Genomic DNA, 14,559 nt, shown 5'->3' on the forward strand with positions numbered 1-14,559 from the left:
AGGTGCATGTGGAGATAGTAAATGTGTTTTAATCATGTTTACTTGCATCTCTCTAAAGTACATTCCAAGCGACTACTTCAGCTTCTCTTTAGCTGAAGGAAAAAGGCTCTAAAGGGATTGAAGACTAGTGAGATGGTATTCCTGTTTGCTTAGATCTGTTTAATGTCTTTATGATTCATAAACTCAGGTGGGGTGTATTACCAGCTAATTCCTTTAAAAAGACCATTCAGTAGACGTCTTCTAGAAGAAATTAATGCCAGATTATGGCAACAATTGACAAGTGGTTCTAAAGCTTAGGTTATAGTCTCACTGCATGATGGCAGTGGAGCATAAACAGTAAAAACAGGGCCACAAACAACTGCCAGAGAATTTTTTTTTCAGGTACGGTTTGCCACAAACCCCTTGCTGTACGTCAGGTTTGTGACCTGGAGAACATTTTTTGAGGTCATCTCCATTGTCCTTGGTCTTTGCTGATATAATGTGATTGTGTGCCGTACACAAATACAGCAGAAGGTAAAATGAGTCTTAAAGACACGGCATATACGTTATGCTTCCTACTGTGAGTTACTGTTAAGCTTGGTGATTGTGGCAGTAATGTTGACATCTTCAAACATGAATATTGTAATAATAATGAAGTTATTCAGAATAATAATAATGAACTGTATTTATGTGGTGTTTTTTTTTAAAAAGATCTCAAAGAGCAGTTCATGTGTAAAAGTGAATCCACTCCGTATTCTACTGAGGCACGGCAGCTATTCTGTGCCAGCAGCCCCAGTATAGAGATAACCAACTGGAGAAGTGAGATGTTAATAAACCAGTTAAGGGGGAACATTAGGTAGGCCAGATTATGATAGCCCAGGTGGACTTTAGGTCTTCCATCCCAGCCCAGCCTTGCTCATTAATTTAAGAGATGCAACAAGATCAGGCTGTAGAGTGGTAAAGCTAGTGCTTGTCAAAAGCTGGTATTGCAGTGAGTGCTGGACTTTGTCTGAATGATTAGATTGGGGCTTCAAGAGTTTTTTTTTTTACAGAAAGACTTTGTGTACTAGATTGGTTACCATTTAATTCTTAACGTTTCCTTGCTGATTTGCACTACTAAATCTTTATTTTATTTTCAGTATGTACATTTACGGTGTTAGCATTTAGGCTGTCACAGATTAATGTGCTGATTGAACAAAATTTAGTGTTGTACATAAATTAGAGGTTTACACTGGCTGCAGTTCACAGTATGATACTAGCAGGTTTGAGAGTGCTCTGGTATGCAACTATTGATTTGTGTTTTCCACCAGAGATAATCTGTGAGGAGCTGTGTTGGCAGTGTAGTATGCTACTGTTAAGTATTAGAAGAACGATGTAAAAATGTTAGGCTTAGAGCAACTTAGGCGACAGATTTCTGACTCTGCAGGAAAAAGAATAATAATACAATGCACATACAGGGATTCACAGCGGAAATGAGGCTAACAATAAGAGCATCCCTTAAGGCTGGTCTCTTTGACACTGGCAAGAAGTTGTGGCTTGATGTTCTGTGTTGCCTGTCTTTCCCTGTGGTCTGTCTTGTTTAGATATAGAACTAGTCATTGCTCTAGCACATGTGCTACTGAGCTGTCTCTGCATGTATCACAGCAGCAAATTGGATTACTCCTAGGGAAACATCAGATTAGACCCTAAACTCTAATCAGGATTTGTGCTCTCAAAAGAAGCCGAGATTATTTCTAAGAAATGTTTTTACAAAATTCACCCAATGGCTAACTTTTACCACCTACTGATAATGGGCTTCAAAGTTATTTCCATTGCACTGACAAATGCACTAATGTTTCTATACATGAAACCTGTCTTGCTTTAAAGATAGATCCATAATGATGTATTTGATTACTGTAGGTAGGGTTTTGTTTTAGAGTAGACGTTGGGATGTTTTGCTATAGCTCAAGGTGGTTTTGTATGATCCTTGAGAATGTGGTGCTTGTGGTTGAGGTAATGGACGATGCTCTCAAATTTCCAGATTTAACAAACTTGTTTAGATCTCAGCAGGCTTCAGTGAATTTATACGCAACTGTACTGAGTCGAGTGCAGTTCTGAAATCTCCAACCTTGGAAAGAGTCTTGGATTTCACACTGAACAGGTATCTGGATGAATGAAGTGGATGGAGAGCAGCAGCAAGAATGATAGGATATCCTCTAAAGTAAACCGATGGGTTTGAGTAACAATGGGGATAATAAAGTGTTGTTATAAAATATCCTAATTTTCAAATTAAAGTTTCCTCTTCCTAATGTATTATTATTGTAAAAGCAGTGCTGGGCAATTGTAGATTTTCGAGGCACTGCTGAGATCACCATTTCAGTCAGAAGTGGTCTTACAAGCTTACTGTTCTATACAGTACCTCACTCCTTTACCTGGCTATTTTTAGGATCTAAGGTTCACCAGTTCAGTATGGCTTCTGAGGTTTCATGGCTGTAGGAATAGTGTACGTTGAATGTCTAATTTGACTGGAGTGCTGTTAACTGGAGTTATGGACACTGTTGAGGTTAAGTTAGGAAATGTGTTGGTAGTATTGTCAACCTATAGTTTGTGAATCACAAAACAAGCTTTCAGCAAAGTGTGAAAGCTGTCATGGGACAGTTTATGCAGTTTTAGAAGTGTGTAATAAAGATCCTTTTTTGTCTAGTCATTAAGATATGTTTCCTTAAATCCTTTAATAGTTTTATGTAGTGCTTGCAAATTCAGAAGGAAATTACTTGGGCCTTTCAGAGTTGATTTGCATATTGAAAAATGAAATTGGGCAGATATGGCACTGCTTACTTCTGTTTCCTCATCTGTTGGAGGCCCTTTTTCTGAGGCCAGCAGATCCTGTGTTCACTGGCTGCACCAGATGGCTGTTCTGTTCTTCTGGAAGTCCTCTCCTCCAGGAACGTCGCCACTGTAGTGCAGAGCCCGAGGCCTTCCTCTGATAGGACTTGATATCCATCTGGGATCACGTGGAAACGCCTGATGCTCCCTTGAAGATTGGAAATGGATAAGAGTGGCTCGGAATACTGGCGTGATCCGCGTGGCAGATTGAGGGACACTCCCCTTCTCCGATTTTATGAAAGTAAAAGTAAAACAATGCATTTATTAAAAGAAGTCAGCTTTTAAAACTCTTTAAAATTAATTCTCTCAAAGGCTCCTCCTCTTCAATACCTCTGAAATCTTAAAACAAGGCAAATGGGACCTACACCTTCCCTGAAAAAATAACCCTCACACTCAAGTGTAAGAAGAAGCAGTGTCAGATTTTAACACTACCATGTTGTACAAATGAGCACAACACTGGAGACCGAAGAGAGATTTGAATCCCACAGACAGTATCTGAGCAACTTCTTATACTGACATTGCAGTCTTTGCTGTATCAAAGTTAAATTTAAAGTTACATTTAACTCTTTGCAGTTTGGAGTAAGCCACCCCCTCTCCTGCCTTTTTTGTGTTACAAAATGATCTCTTATATCAATAACTTGGCAGTTGTTCCTGAAGTCACTGTGTACAGCAGCAAGTAGAAGCACTACTTTTAGTATCATGCAGCACATATATCTTGCTCTGTGACAGGCTGGTCTAAAATATCTCTTCTTCCCGAAAGCAGGCGAAAAGCTCCACATCCCAGAGTCCTTTGTATACCATAGGAGAGTAACATAGCGACAGATGCTGCTAATTTATGTCTGAACACACGTTTCTATTAGCGGGTGCTTGAGTAATAAATTGGGAGCATTACAGCTTATTGCTGCAGTACAGTGGGGTGTCGAAGCAACAGCCTCTATATCATTCTGTTCAAATTGCACATTTTTAATTGCACATAAATATCACTTACCAACTTAGCTGTTTCCTAATATCTGTGTTGGTGGTGGGGTGGAGTTGGGAAAAGCAGGATATATAGTTGGTTGACTGGGGGTTTGCCCACCCTGTATCGCTGTTTCCATTTTTTTTTCTTATTTGCTTGACTGATTTTAACGCATTATAAGCAATTTCGGCCTTGAAAGCTACATTTGCCGGGGAGGACAAAGACAAATGATTTGAAAGCGAGAGAAGCGGGGGCTAATTTTTTGGTAAGCCAAGCATTTAAAAAGACTTGCTGCAAGCTTGCAAGCTTAAATTAGAGGTTGTCATGTGCTCCGCGCCTCCGTGGATTGTCTTGAGTGGCCGTTTTATGCTAATGTGGCATTTCAGTGGGTGGGGAAATAAAAGCCAGACCTTTCCAGGGAAAGGCTCTTAGATGAATGATCATTTGTAAACGAAGACTGCACTTCTGCCGGCAGTTAGCAGTCGGGCAAATGGTGCTGTCCTCTGGAACCTACCTGAAGAAAAACTCCAAATCTCCGTTCTGAACCTTTCTTAGCTGAAGACCAGGAAACTCCCGTTTGTGATGCTGGAGAAAGTGGTAGCTTCTCAACCCCATTATGTCTGATCTCTCTCTCCAGACATGTTGAGGGGTTCCTGCTCACTCTGGGGAGGAACATGGTTTCACACTGACTGCAAAACGTGAAGCTGTCGTCTCTTGCCATTAAGTTAGAGGATAGGCTCTAGTACTGGTGCTATAAAGCAGGGTTTCCTAATTCTGGTACTTAGGACCCACACACACCCTGGGATTCGTTCCAAAAAAGCACCCAAAATGAACGCTTGAAAGACCTATAATAGGTTTAATTTGAACTCTTTGTTTTCAGTTCCTAATCATGTAGGTGGTTGCCTTTTGAACTATTGCTTTTCTTAGTAACTTTTAATCTCCAGCCTTTGAGTAGAACAAAACTAGCAAAGGTTCTGACCAAGTAAGTTGTAGGATCAGTTAAGGACTCATTGAAGTAAAGGGGTGAACTGCAGGGAAGACCAGTAGGTGTGTGTTCCCGGGATCAGGATTGGGAACCCCTGACAATAGCATTGTAGGAGATGTGTAGTAAAGTTCAGTCTCCTGATCTGTACCGAATTTAGAACAATCAGTAAGAAACAGTCATTGTTTTATTGGGAAACTTCATCTGAGCCAGCCAGTCAGTCATTGCCTTTGTGTTTAACCTTTTAAAACTGGGTAAATGCACATTTATTATTACAGACGTGTATTGGCTTTGAAGATTTCCAGATGGCAGCACCGCACATGACTCTGAGACAGCAGACGCACACAGATTATATCAGATTAAAATCAAATACAAGCAGTCCAGCCAGATCTGAAATGTAATATTCCTGTATCTGTTTAAACTGTAGCCTATACAAAAAATAATTTAGTGGGTCATGGCTGCCACACAACAAATTTGAGATGCCTTTAGCTCATGGTATCCCTTGCTGCAGCCAAGCGATGACTTCACTTGTTCCTCCAGTGGTGTCCTTGTAGAGTCCCCTGGTGGTGGCTATTGCATGAGAAACCAGGACTTCACCATGGATAAATATACTGAGTAGCATGGCTGTATTTCGATTCCAATGTATGGGCTGCCATTTGTTACACTCCTGGCATGCATAGGTCTTTGTTCCAACTCTGTCAGGTGTTGTTCCCCCATTGTGCTAGCCCCTATTGTTTTCACCACTGCTTCTATCCATCTGTTTCACAGATGTGCCTCCATTATGAATTGGTATCAATCATTGGGATAAATCGCTTGCTGTGGATTCAGAGAAGACTGCAACAGGCCGTGTGACACATCACTTTGGCTTGGGAGATGCTAATGATTCACTGCCATATCCCCTTCCAGTAATTCTCACATGAGGAATACCCTGGCAGAAATATGCTCATTCGTTCCATTGTTTTTTTTAGATGGGGAGGGTTTCTGATGAAGTGGGGGGAGTGCAGACCTTGTGTTCGGATAGGATTTCTAGGTTAGATTGGAGCTCTACACCCTGAAAGTGTGTCTTGGCCACTGATGTTTCAAGTTTTGTCTGTCATAACATTTGCAATCCTCCTGTGTCTGTTGGAGGGATATTGCTTTGGCAATACTTTCTGGGGTTTTGTTATGTTTTGACTATTAGCTCCTTGCAACATGCTCATACTCTTTTCAGACATGACAGGAATGTCTTTTTTTAAAGATTAGCTGTTTTATAACTGTAATCACCATTTTCCAATATGTTTGACCCTGATGTTTGAACAGAAGTAGTTTAAGCCTAGTGCAGTGTGTTATAGTTGGAAGTATGACTAGTGTCTGTACATGAGGCTTTAATCACAGTGTTACGCCAGACATCTGCTCTCATCTGTGCACTGCATGGGCTGCCTGTGACTAAAGGAAGGCCTTGTCTTGTTGCTGCGATGAACTCATGCTTCAGATATTTGGCGAAACAGAGTGTGTAGCCTGTGTTGCTCGAAATGTCTCATTCTGTTCCCCACGCATGTCAGCAAGCTGTACAATTGTGGCCGTTTGTTTTATCTGACAGCGTGATCAGAGTTGGAGGCATTTTTCACCGTGAAAGATTGCTTCTTTCTCTCCACCCAACCCCCCCCCCCCCACCCCCCTGCTCCTGAAAGGGACGATTTAAGTAGACATGTATCTTGGGATTTGGCGAGAGCTGAGCCTTTTTTTAACTCTTTGCTTACAAAATGTTTTTGTCCCCAATTTCACAATCTTTACACACTTATAAGGTAGTGGATGGGTACGTTCAGAATATACAGCATATGTATAACCTGGCCGCCTTGTTTTATATTGTGATCAGGGAGCTCTTGGTTAAATGACAGTTTTCTGTCTCCTGTTTTTCACTACTTAAAACCAGTGTCTGCTGCTGTTACATACTCATAAAGGCCATGACTGATTCCAAGATCATTTTCTGTCCTTTTGCAGCACTTCTGACAGTGAAGGTCTTTTAAATGCAGTAACTCTTAAGCAGTACCCTGGGTATTGAAATGGCAAGCAAAGCTCTATACTCATTAGATTCTCATTAAATTAAAAGTTGGAAGATGTGCCAGTGAAATATTGACCTAACATTGGTTTACTGAACGTTTCCACATCTGTTTTCAGTAAAATGGCAAACGCTATCAGTTGTGGGAATATCAGAATGTTTTCAGCTCTTGCAGTGTTTTTATTAACCTGGACTTTTCTTTCTTTCTTTCAGAAATCAACAGAGTACGGAAAGACATGTACAATGACACAGTCAATGGCCTCATAGAAAAGCACCCTTTGGAATTACCAGAGGCAGTCGGGCCCATCGTACACCTACAAGAAAAACTCTTTGTGCCTGTCAAAGAATATCCAGATGTAAGTACCTGATCATGCCTGCCCCTTTTGAACTGACACAGTGTTACCTGGTCCTACTTTGCTTATTTATTAATCCCTGTTAAATTGTATGGTAGAAACAATAAAATTTTCCACTCTGGGAAGGTGGCTGAGACCAAGCAGGCTCTAATCTAAAACATTACTGAAATACCATGAATGCTGAACTATTCTAACAAAATTTCAAATAAATTTGCTACCTGCAAGGCACCAGAAAGTCTGAAACCGAAAATATAGCGAACGAGACGCACACAAAGTATTCTTGACCTTTAATCTAAGACACTGCTTCACTGAGCTTCAGAGCTATGAACTTTCTTCTCATTTTCACTGTAAATCTATATTCACCGACTTTCAAATGCTGGAGCTAGATACCGGTGAAATTGTAGAGCATAAATGCTATATAGAAAGTGGGGGAAAATTGTTTCCCCTTCAAAAAAATCTGAACTGCTCCTTCCCATCCAACAGTTGGGATCTTTTATTTTTAATCAGGCCCAGCATGGCCTTGCAAGCTTTAATCTGATTTGCGCTGAAGTAGTCAGTCTTTTCTCCCATCTTCTAAGCGTCCCAATGTCCTGTGTGGTCAAAGTGGAAGAATATCCATGTCGCGTTTACAGGGGAAACATTTCTCTTTCTAATCTGTCCATTGGAAGCAGGGCAGCTAGATATTGGACTAGTCAAGCATGAAATGCATTTTCCCCTTGACAAGCTTGATAAAGGGCTCCATGCTGGCTCCCAGTACCCCCTCCCTTCCTGTTACACAGCAAGGGCCATAGGTACCAGGAAGAAATGCTTAGCTCTGGTCTGTCTGGACAGAGGGCAGTTCCATACTACTGTTTGAGGCCGAGATAAAGATTAATATTTGTGTGGTCCTAAAGTTGCATTTTGTTTTTATTTCAAGTCCACCTTTTAATTTATTTCGTGTGGTTGTGCTCTGCATCCTCCATGATGACTCGCTGGTTGCTCCTCGTTTGAAGAGAAGCAGTAAAAACACTTGAGACATAGCAGGTACTCTCTTATGGGGGACGGTGTCCTGGTGTGAACTCTCAGCTGCTCACATAAACCTCTCCAGTACAGCTCAGTAAGGTGTTGTGAAGGTGTAAATTAAGCCTTTCTTTTTTAAAAGTCATTTGCATTCCCTGGTGGATCTAGAGAGTCATAGTGGTATGTGCTTGTACTTAATAATAGTGTTTTAATTGAGGGGCCGTTGTGCATGACCTTGAGCATCTAAGTGATGCTAAACTAGGCCCGTATTGTATACTTCTTAGAGGAAGTTCAGTTACCAGATGAATGTCTAAATACTTACTGATTGTGAATCTGAAAAGATAGATTTGCTGTGACAGATCTTAGTACAGTATAAGAAATGCATAATTTTAAAGATAAATGATCTCACAGAGTCAATCATCTGATTTGCCTAAGCTGTGGGTGCAACACTAGTATTGTGGAACAAGAGTTCCCCTGTCCTTGGCCTGGAGAACCACACATCTCCTGATTTTCACTTCAGCTGAGCTTAACTTGTGGATTTAGAAGCCTGACAATTTTTTTTTACTTATGAAATTGAATAGTTAAAACACCACCTCAAGCATACTTGCATATCAAGCCCATTAAGGGTTTAATTGTATAACTGGGAACTCAGCTGGAATATAGACCAGCAGGCATTTGGACCTCCAGGACCAGGATTGTGAATTCCTATTGCAGAAGACTGATGCAAGATGCCATATCTGAAAATAAATTTGTACAAGTTCTTCTTTTAATCTTGACCCAGATTGGGAAATTCATTCAATAATTGCTGATAATTAAATTTGTATAATGCTTCTGTCCTACCTTATTAATTTAACAGCTCTCTTAATGGGCACTTCAAATGCCAGGGCTTTTGGTGCTAGCTTAAAATCTGTAACTGTTGAGATTTCAAAGTGCTCCTTATATTCATGACTGTACTGTTGAAGATCTGCAATATTAGGTCTCTTAGCTCTCTGAATTATCTTAACAGGCTCATTAGAAGCTGTATTAAAATATAAACAGGCGACTTTTTTATGCTGTTTTGTTACTCCAACACTTGACGTTTTGTTTATAAATTGGCTGCTGTCAGCAGAGTATTTGGCTTTCTCTGACTTTACCAAAAATATGCGCCAATGATATTGGTCTTATTTATTGCTGAGCACAGAGCTACTGTTCCCTGTTAATAACATGAAAAAGACATCTGGTCAGGGACAAAGTGAAGGCTACTGTACATTTTTCTCATCGCTCCCAAGCCTGAATGCCTATTTTTCTAATGCTGGGCATGCTGGATTACAGAATTTATTCTGTATGGAAGAGCTGCAGTTTATTTCGCATTGATCGCAGTGTCTCTCGTTTCTCGTTTGAAAGTAAAACAAAACCCCCAGCCAATCAAGAAGTTTCTCAAGTTTCCATGGGGGAAAATGTGGTTAAGGCCAGCCAGTTTAAATGTTCTTGTGCAAGCAAGACTTTTGAAACTTTCTTCCCCTACAATCGCAGACGTAAGTATTGGCACCCTCCACCTCTGATTTCCGCAGATTTATGAGGTGTTTGCTGAGCCATGCTTCTCTGACAGTGGCACGTCGTTGTAATTTATCGAGCGCATGTTCATCTAAGCCAGTGATAATTAAGATTTCAAGTGAACTAATTTGAAAGACAGGGTTTGAATACATATTTTGAAATCTCCATCCACTTAGAGCCTATGGACTTACATACATAAACACATTCATTATATACAGTCACAGCAATATTTCATAAAGCAAAATACTAATCTAAGAGAACACTAGAGAGACATGTTCTACTGAGAATTATTTTTTTACACTGCAGTTCCAATGCCAAATGTGTTATTGGCCCTGGAGGAAAAGGGTGCTTATGTCTCACCACCCTGTATGATCCTTAAAAAGCTCGGCTGCTGATCTTGTAGTTCTAGAGACTGATTGCTTTACCCATTATTGACAAGGTGCTGTAGTTCTGTTGCAGTAGTGTTTTTGTCATAGGCTTTGAGGGAGGGGGGTTCGGCAGTCTGTCAGCAAGTACATGGCTGACAGAGTTAATTTTACACCCTGATTTAGGATTGTGATTTCTTTCCCAAATCCAGGGAAATCGCAAAGGTTTCCTAACTGAACGGTGAATGTTTTATGCGATAAGGTTATTTGTTTTTATTCCCTGCTGGTTTTTTAGGTTTCTGACACATCTTCAGAGGCCTCTGATATTTGTCAGTGCTGCGTGGCGTGTTTGAGGCTGTGCAAGCCGGTGACTGCTTTCCAAGTGCACCCTGCCAGCGATTGCTTCACTCCAGCAATTCTATTGAATCCTTTCCCCCCCGAATGTTCGTTCCGAGACCTAATAATTAGATTGTTTTTGTTGTCGCTGGATTGAAGATTGGCACAGTGTGCCAGCTAGAAAAAAAAATACATTTTGCAAGATGCTGCTTATAATTTCCCCGAATACGAAATCTGTAACGCTAGTAGGAGACTCCGGAAGATGTTAAAAGTTTGACATTACATGCATTTTCCAAGCCCCAGAGGGAGGAGAAATATGGAACTGCTCATCAACGTCAGTTTATATTCGCAGACTTTTCAGTGACCCTTAAATCTCTCTCTTTAGATCTTAGTAGGAACATATTGCATCTGTTTTATTTCCGATTTGTTATTTTTGGATTTTTCGCTTCCTGGATCTCAGTGATTTTGTATTGTACTTTCACAGCTCTGACAATTCCAAGAAAAGGCTTCTGAAAAAGATTCTCTAGGCTGAAGCCTAAGAATCCTTTCTGTCTTGAGCACTTCTTTCTGTGCTGAAGCGATGAAATCGGATGCACTGTAGAAAACCAATGAAATGGCTGGAAAAAGAAAGGCAGATGATGAAGGCTAACCTTTTCCTTTTGAAGGAAAGTGTTTTGCAGTTCTGTATTGTGTATGTCGTTTGCAGTTACTTTTCGATGGAAGGAGGAGAAAAAAAACGGGGGAAAAAAGCCTGTTAGCAGTGAGATCTGATTAGTGTTTTATTTTCAAATGCCTTTACTGGCTTGTAAAAGCCCATTTTTCTTCCCTCAACCAGCTGTTCAAAAACGAGTTTGCGATAAAGACAAACAGCTGCCTGAGTCACTAGAGCTTTTGTTAAATAAGGCCTTGAGTCCTAATCTAGCTCCTTCAGGCTAATAAGCGAAGCAGAGCTTGTGCGCAAAGGTCCTTAGTAGATGTGTTGTGCTAAGTCTTAAGGGAGATTAATACAGATGCTTTGAAGAGAACTGGCAACAAACCACTTACAGGAAGAAACTTTATGGGGTTATAAAAAGAACTGATATATTGCTTGGTAACACAAATTCTTGTTCGCACATCCACTTGGAATTTAGTATTTTTCTTTGTGAAAATCGATCTTTTACAGCTCAGCAAAAGCAGTCCGTCATCAAAAAGCAAACAATCTGCAATGAAACTTTTTAAAAACGCTGTGATTTGTGGATCGGGCACAAGCTTTGCAATTGGGGGTTTGTCTCAGCCCTGTAATAAGTAAATGGAAGCTGTTAGCCGCCTCCGGTGTCCATGGGTTTCCGTAATTGCCTGTGCTCTCGAAATCTGGCCCCTCTTTCTTTACCTCGAAGTCTGCAACTCTTATGGCGAATAGATTACTGGCACGGTAATAGGCTCATGTCAGCCAGCACAAAGGGCTCATTATCAAAACTGACCGCAGCCGAGCTCCTCCAAACTTCACTCTGCTCCTGGACTCGTTTCCCCCATGAATCTGAAGGTCGCCACAGCTTCTTACAGCTGCCTACTGCAGCAGATCTTTAAATTGAGAGAGTGTGCGGGTTAACAGAAGAATCCACTCGTTAGGCTTGCTACCATGTCAGTATTCCTTCTGTTGGTGTAGGTGCATCTGTTTGATTCATGCCAGCCATTCCTTGTCTTAATTTGCGGGTTATTAAAGCAACTTTTGAAGCGGAATGACTTCAATTGAGCATCACAAATGACTTCCAGGTTTTCAAACAGCAACCTGATTCATCAAAATTTAGTTGCCACATGTAAGGCATTGGGGGATATTTATAGAGCGTTTTTTATTTTATATTTTCTTTTCCAGTCTTGTATGTAACAACTGCATTCATAAAATGATGTATAACTTGTTAAAATATTTTTTTTTCAAAAATGACACCAAACAATCCTGGTATTTTAATGTCGGGGCTTTATTCACAATATCAAGTCTGCTTTTGTCATTCAAGATGCAGATAAATTGTCAGCTTTCTATTTTGCAAGAAGTTCAGGACAGAGCAAGCATGTTAGAAAAGACTATTTGCAACTTAAACCACTGAGCTTTTTTAAGTTTATATTTGTCTTTCTTGTTACTGTTTCTCCACTGGCCTTGATAAGCCTTTAAACCGGTTGACAAGCAGATGGAAAAATCATACTCTTCTTTACATGCTTGGTAGACTCATGCAATTCCAATTTCCTTTTTTACAGACGCAGGAAATTGAAATTAAAGAACGTGAAGTAACTTTTAATTGGGCTCTTTGGGGTAGGAAATTTCAGCCTACTTGCCTGCCTCCACTTCAACATAGTAACACTTTTAGGGGCTTTTTGTAGATAATTGCTTGTTAGCTGTAGTGTGTGGTTTTTTCTGCTTTCTGTGTGAATACCAGTGCCACAGAATGAGCTGAGAAAGGCCAGTTTTATGACTAGTATCTAAGTTGCATCAAAGATTCCAGGATGACTTAAAAAACTGGCTTTTCTGAATTTCTGAGTGCTTTGTTGTAGATAGCTATTGTTGCATTTAAAATAAGATGAAAGGACTTCAAATATGCATTCCTCACTGGATAGACTAAAAAGTGCATACTTCTTTTTTATATATATTGGTAGATACAGCCTACATTTGGAATTCTATTTAACATTTATCATACTCGGACTAGGATTTTTAGCAGTCAAAAAGATGGACCTGAGAAAAATCAGGTAGTTGTAAACTTGGAAGCGTCTTGAACCTATTTCATGATGGGCTGCAGTGTATTTTACTGCTGTACCAGAGGAGATTTCTATTTCTGAATCAGCTGATACTTTGGTAGGAAACAAGTGCAAGTCTTTTAAATGACAATATGCAAAAAGAATTGAAAGCATCCTTTTCGTTTCCAACTTTGCAAACTTAATTAGGGTTTGGTTGATTGACCCAATAACCTTGTGGATTCTTAGAGTATGCTGGATTATGCAGTAAATTGACTTTGTTGAAGAAGGAAAACTGTATTGGGCCAGAGTAATGGTATGTTGGGTTACAAATAATGGCTTACTGGCCTTCACTGTTCAGACTAAAAATAGTACACGTTTGCTAACGTTTGCTGAATAGTAGGCCTGTATACGTAATGAAGACCTATTTTTTACTACTGCTCCATATCGGTAGCCAAGTAGGAGTTTGGATTATGCATAGGCTTTCAGAGACATGAATTCCAATAACTATTCCGCCATGACTCAGTATTTCCTTACTACAACCAGGTTAGCTTGTCACGATTACCAATCATATTACTTTTCCAGTTTCTGTAATACTGTTAAAAACGGGATAGATGCATTTTCTCTCTCCCTTTTCAAGGCTCAGGTCCAGGATTCTAGCCAGAAGGTGTTTATCAGTGGTGATCAAAGCGTCTTTCTAGGTGTTGGTATAATCTGTCTGAATGATAGGCTTTGGAGCAACAGTACGAAATGTAGCCGTTAAATTGAGAATCCATCTGAAGTGATTGCTAGTATTGTCTTACGCTGTTTGTCACTGATCTTTAATACAAAAATCATTTATAATCTTCCCTGCATTCAGTGCTTGAATGCCAAGGGTGAACTCTTCTAAGCTTAGTTCACTCTTATCTCTGCCACAGACTATAGAGTTTTTATTTATAATGAACATTATTCATTCCTGCTCAGCCTTGTTTTCTGTGCTGAAATGCCTTTGGTCTGTGTTGCCACAGCCTTTTGTAATGCCTATATCACCTGCAACTGTCGGGGCTTACATGGACAGCATTGCACTTGTCTGAAACCTTTAATGCCATTTCTGTGCACACAATGATTTGCTGTATGCTTGATCTCTATAGCGTATTAGCCTTTGTCAGATGTTGCAAAAATCAGCTTTTTTGAGCTGTGTTCTGAAAGAGAATTGTACATTAGCAGTAAGTGGCACTTTTCCGTGTAACAACACGTATAAAATGCAATGATGCCTTTTATCTATTCCCATTTATTTATCTGTAACATGCATCCATCCATTTTCTAACCACTCCATCCGATTCAGGGTCGCGGGGGAGCCAGAGCCTGTCCTGGCAAGCAGCAGGCGCAAGGCAGGGTATAGCCTGGGTGAGATACAATTCCCCCTCAGGGCAGAAACACAAACATGCAAACAGTTGCACCAGGATATTACT

The 14,559-nt window shown here is 40.2% G+C and overlaps 1 protein-coding gene across 4 annotated transcripts in view; it reads left to right on the forward strand.

Annotated features, from left to right (window-relative positions):
- qkia (QKI, KH domain containing, RNA binding a) overlaps positions 1-14,559 on the forward strand; it is an 80,379-nt gene that overhangs the window by 20,432 nt on the left and 45,388 nt on the right. For all 4 annotated transcript variants that reach the window (XM_088933127.1, XM_088933131.1, XM_088933130.1 and 1 more), the window contains exon 2: positions 7,036-7,178. In XM_088933127.1, the coding sequence (XP_088789253.1) occupies positions 7,036-7,178 (143 nt within the window). The remainder of the gene's footprint in view (positions 1-7,035; positions 7,179-14,559) is intronic.

This window comes from Atractosteus spatula, chromosome 14 (genome assembly GCF_055471065.1).
Source record: "Atractosteus spatula isolate fAtrSpa1 chromosome 14, fAtrSpa1.hap1, whole genome shotgun sequence".
Taxonomy (NCBI): Eukaryota; Metazoa; Chordata; class Actinopteri; order Semionotiformes; family Lepisosteidae; genus Atractosteus; species Atractosteus spatula.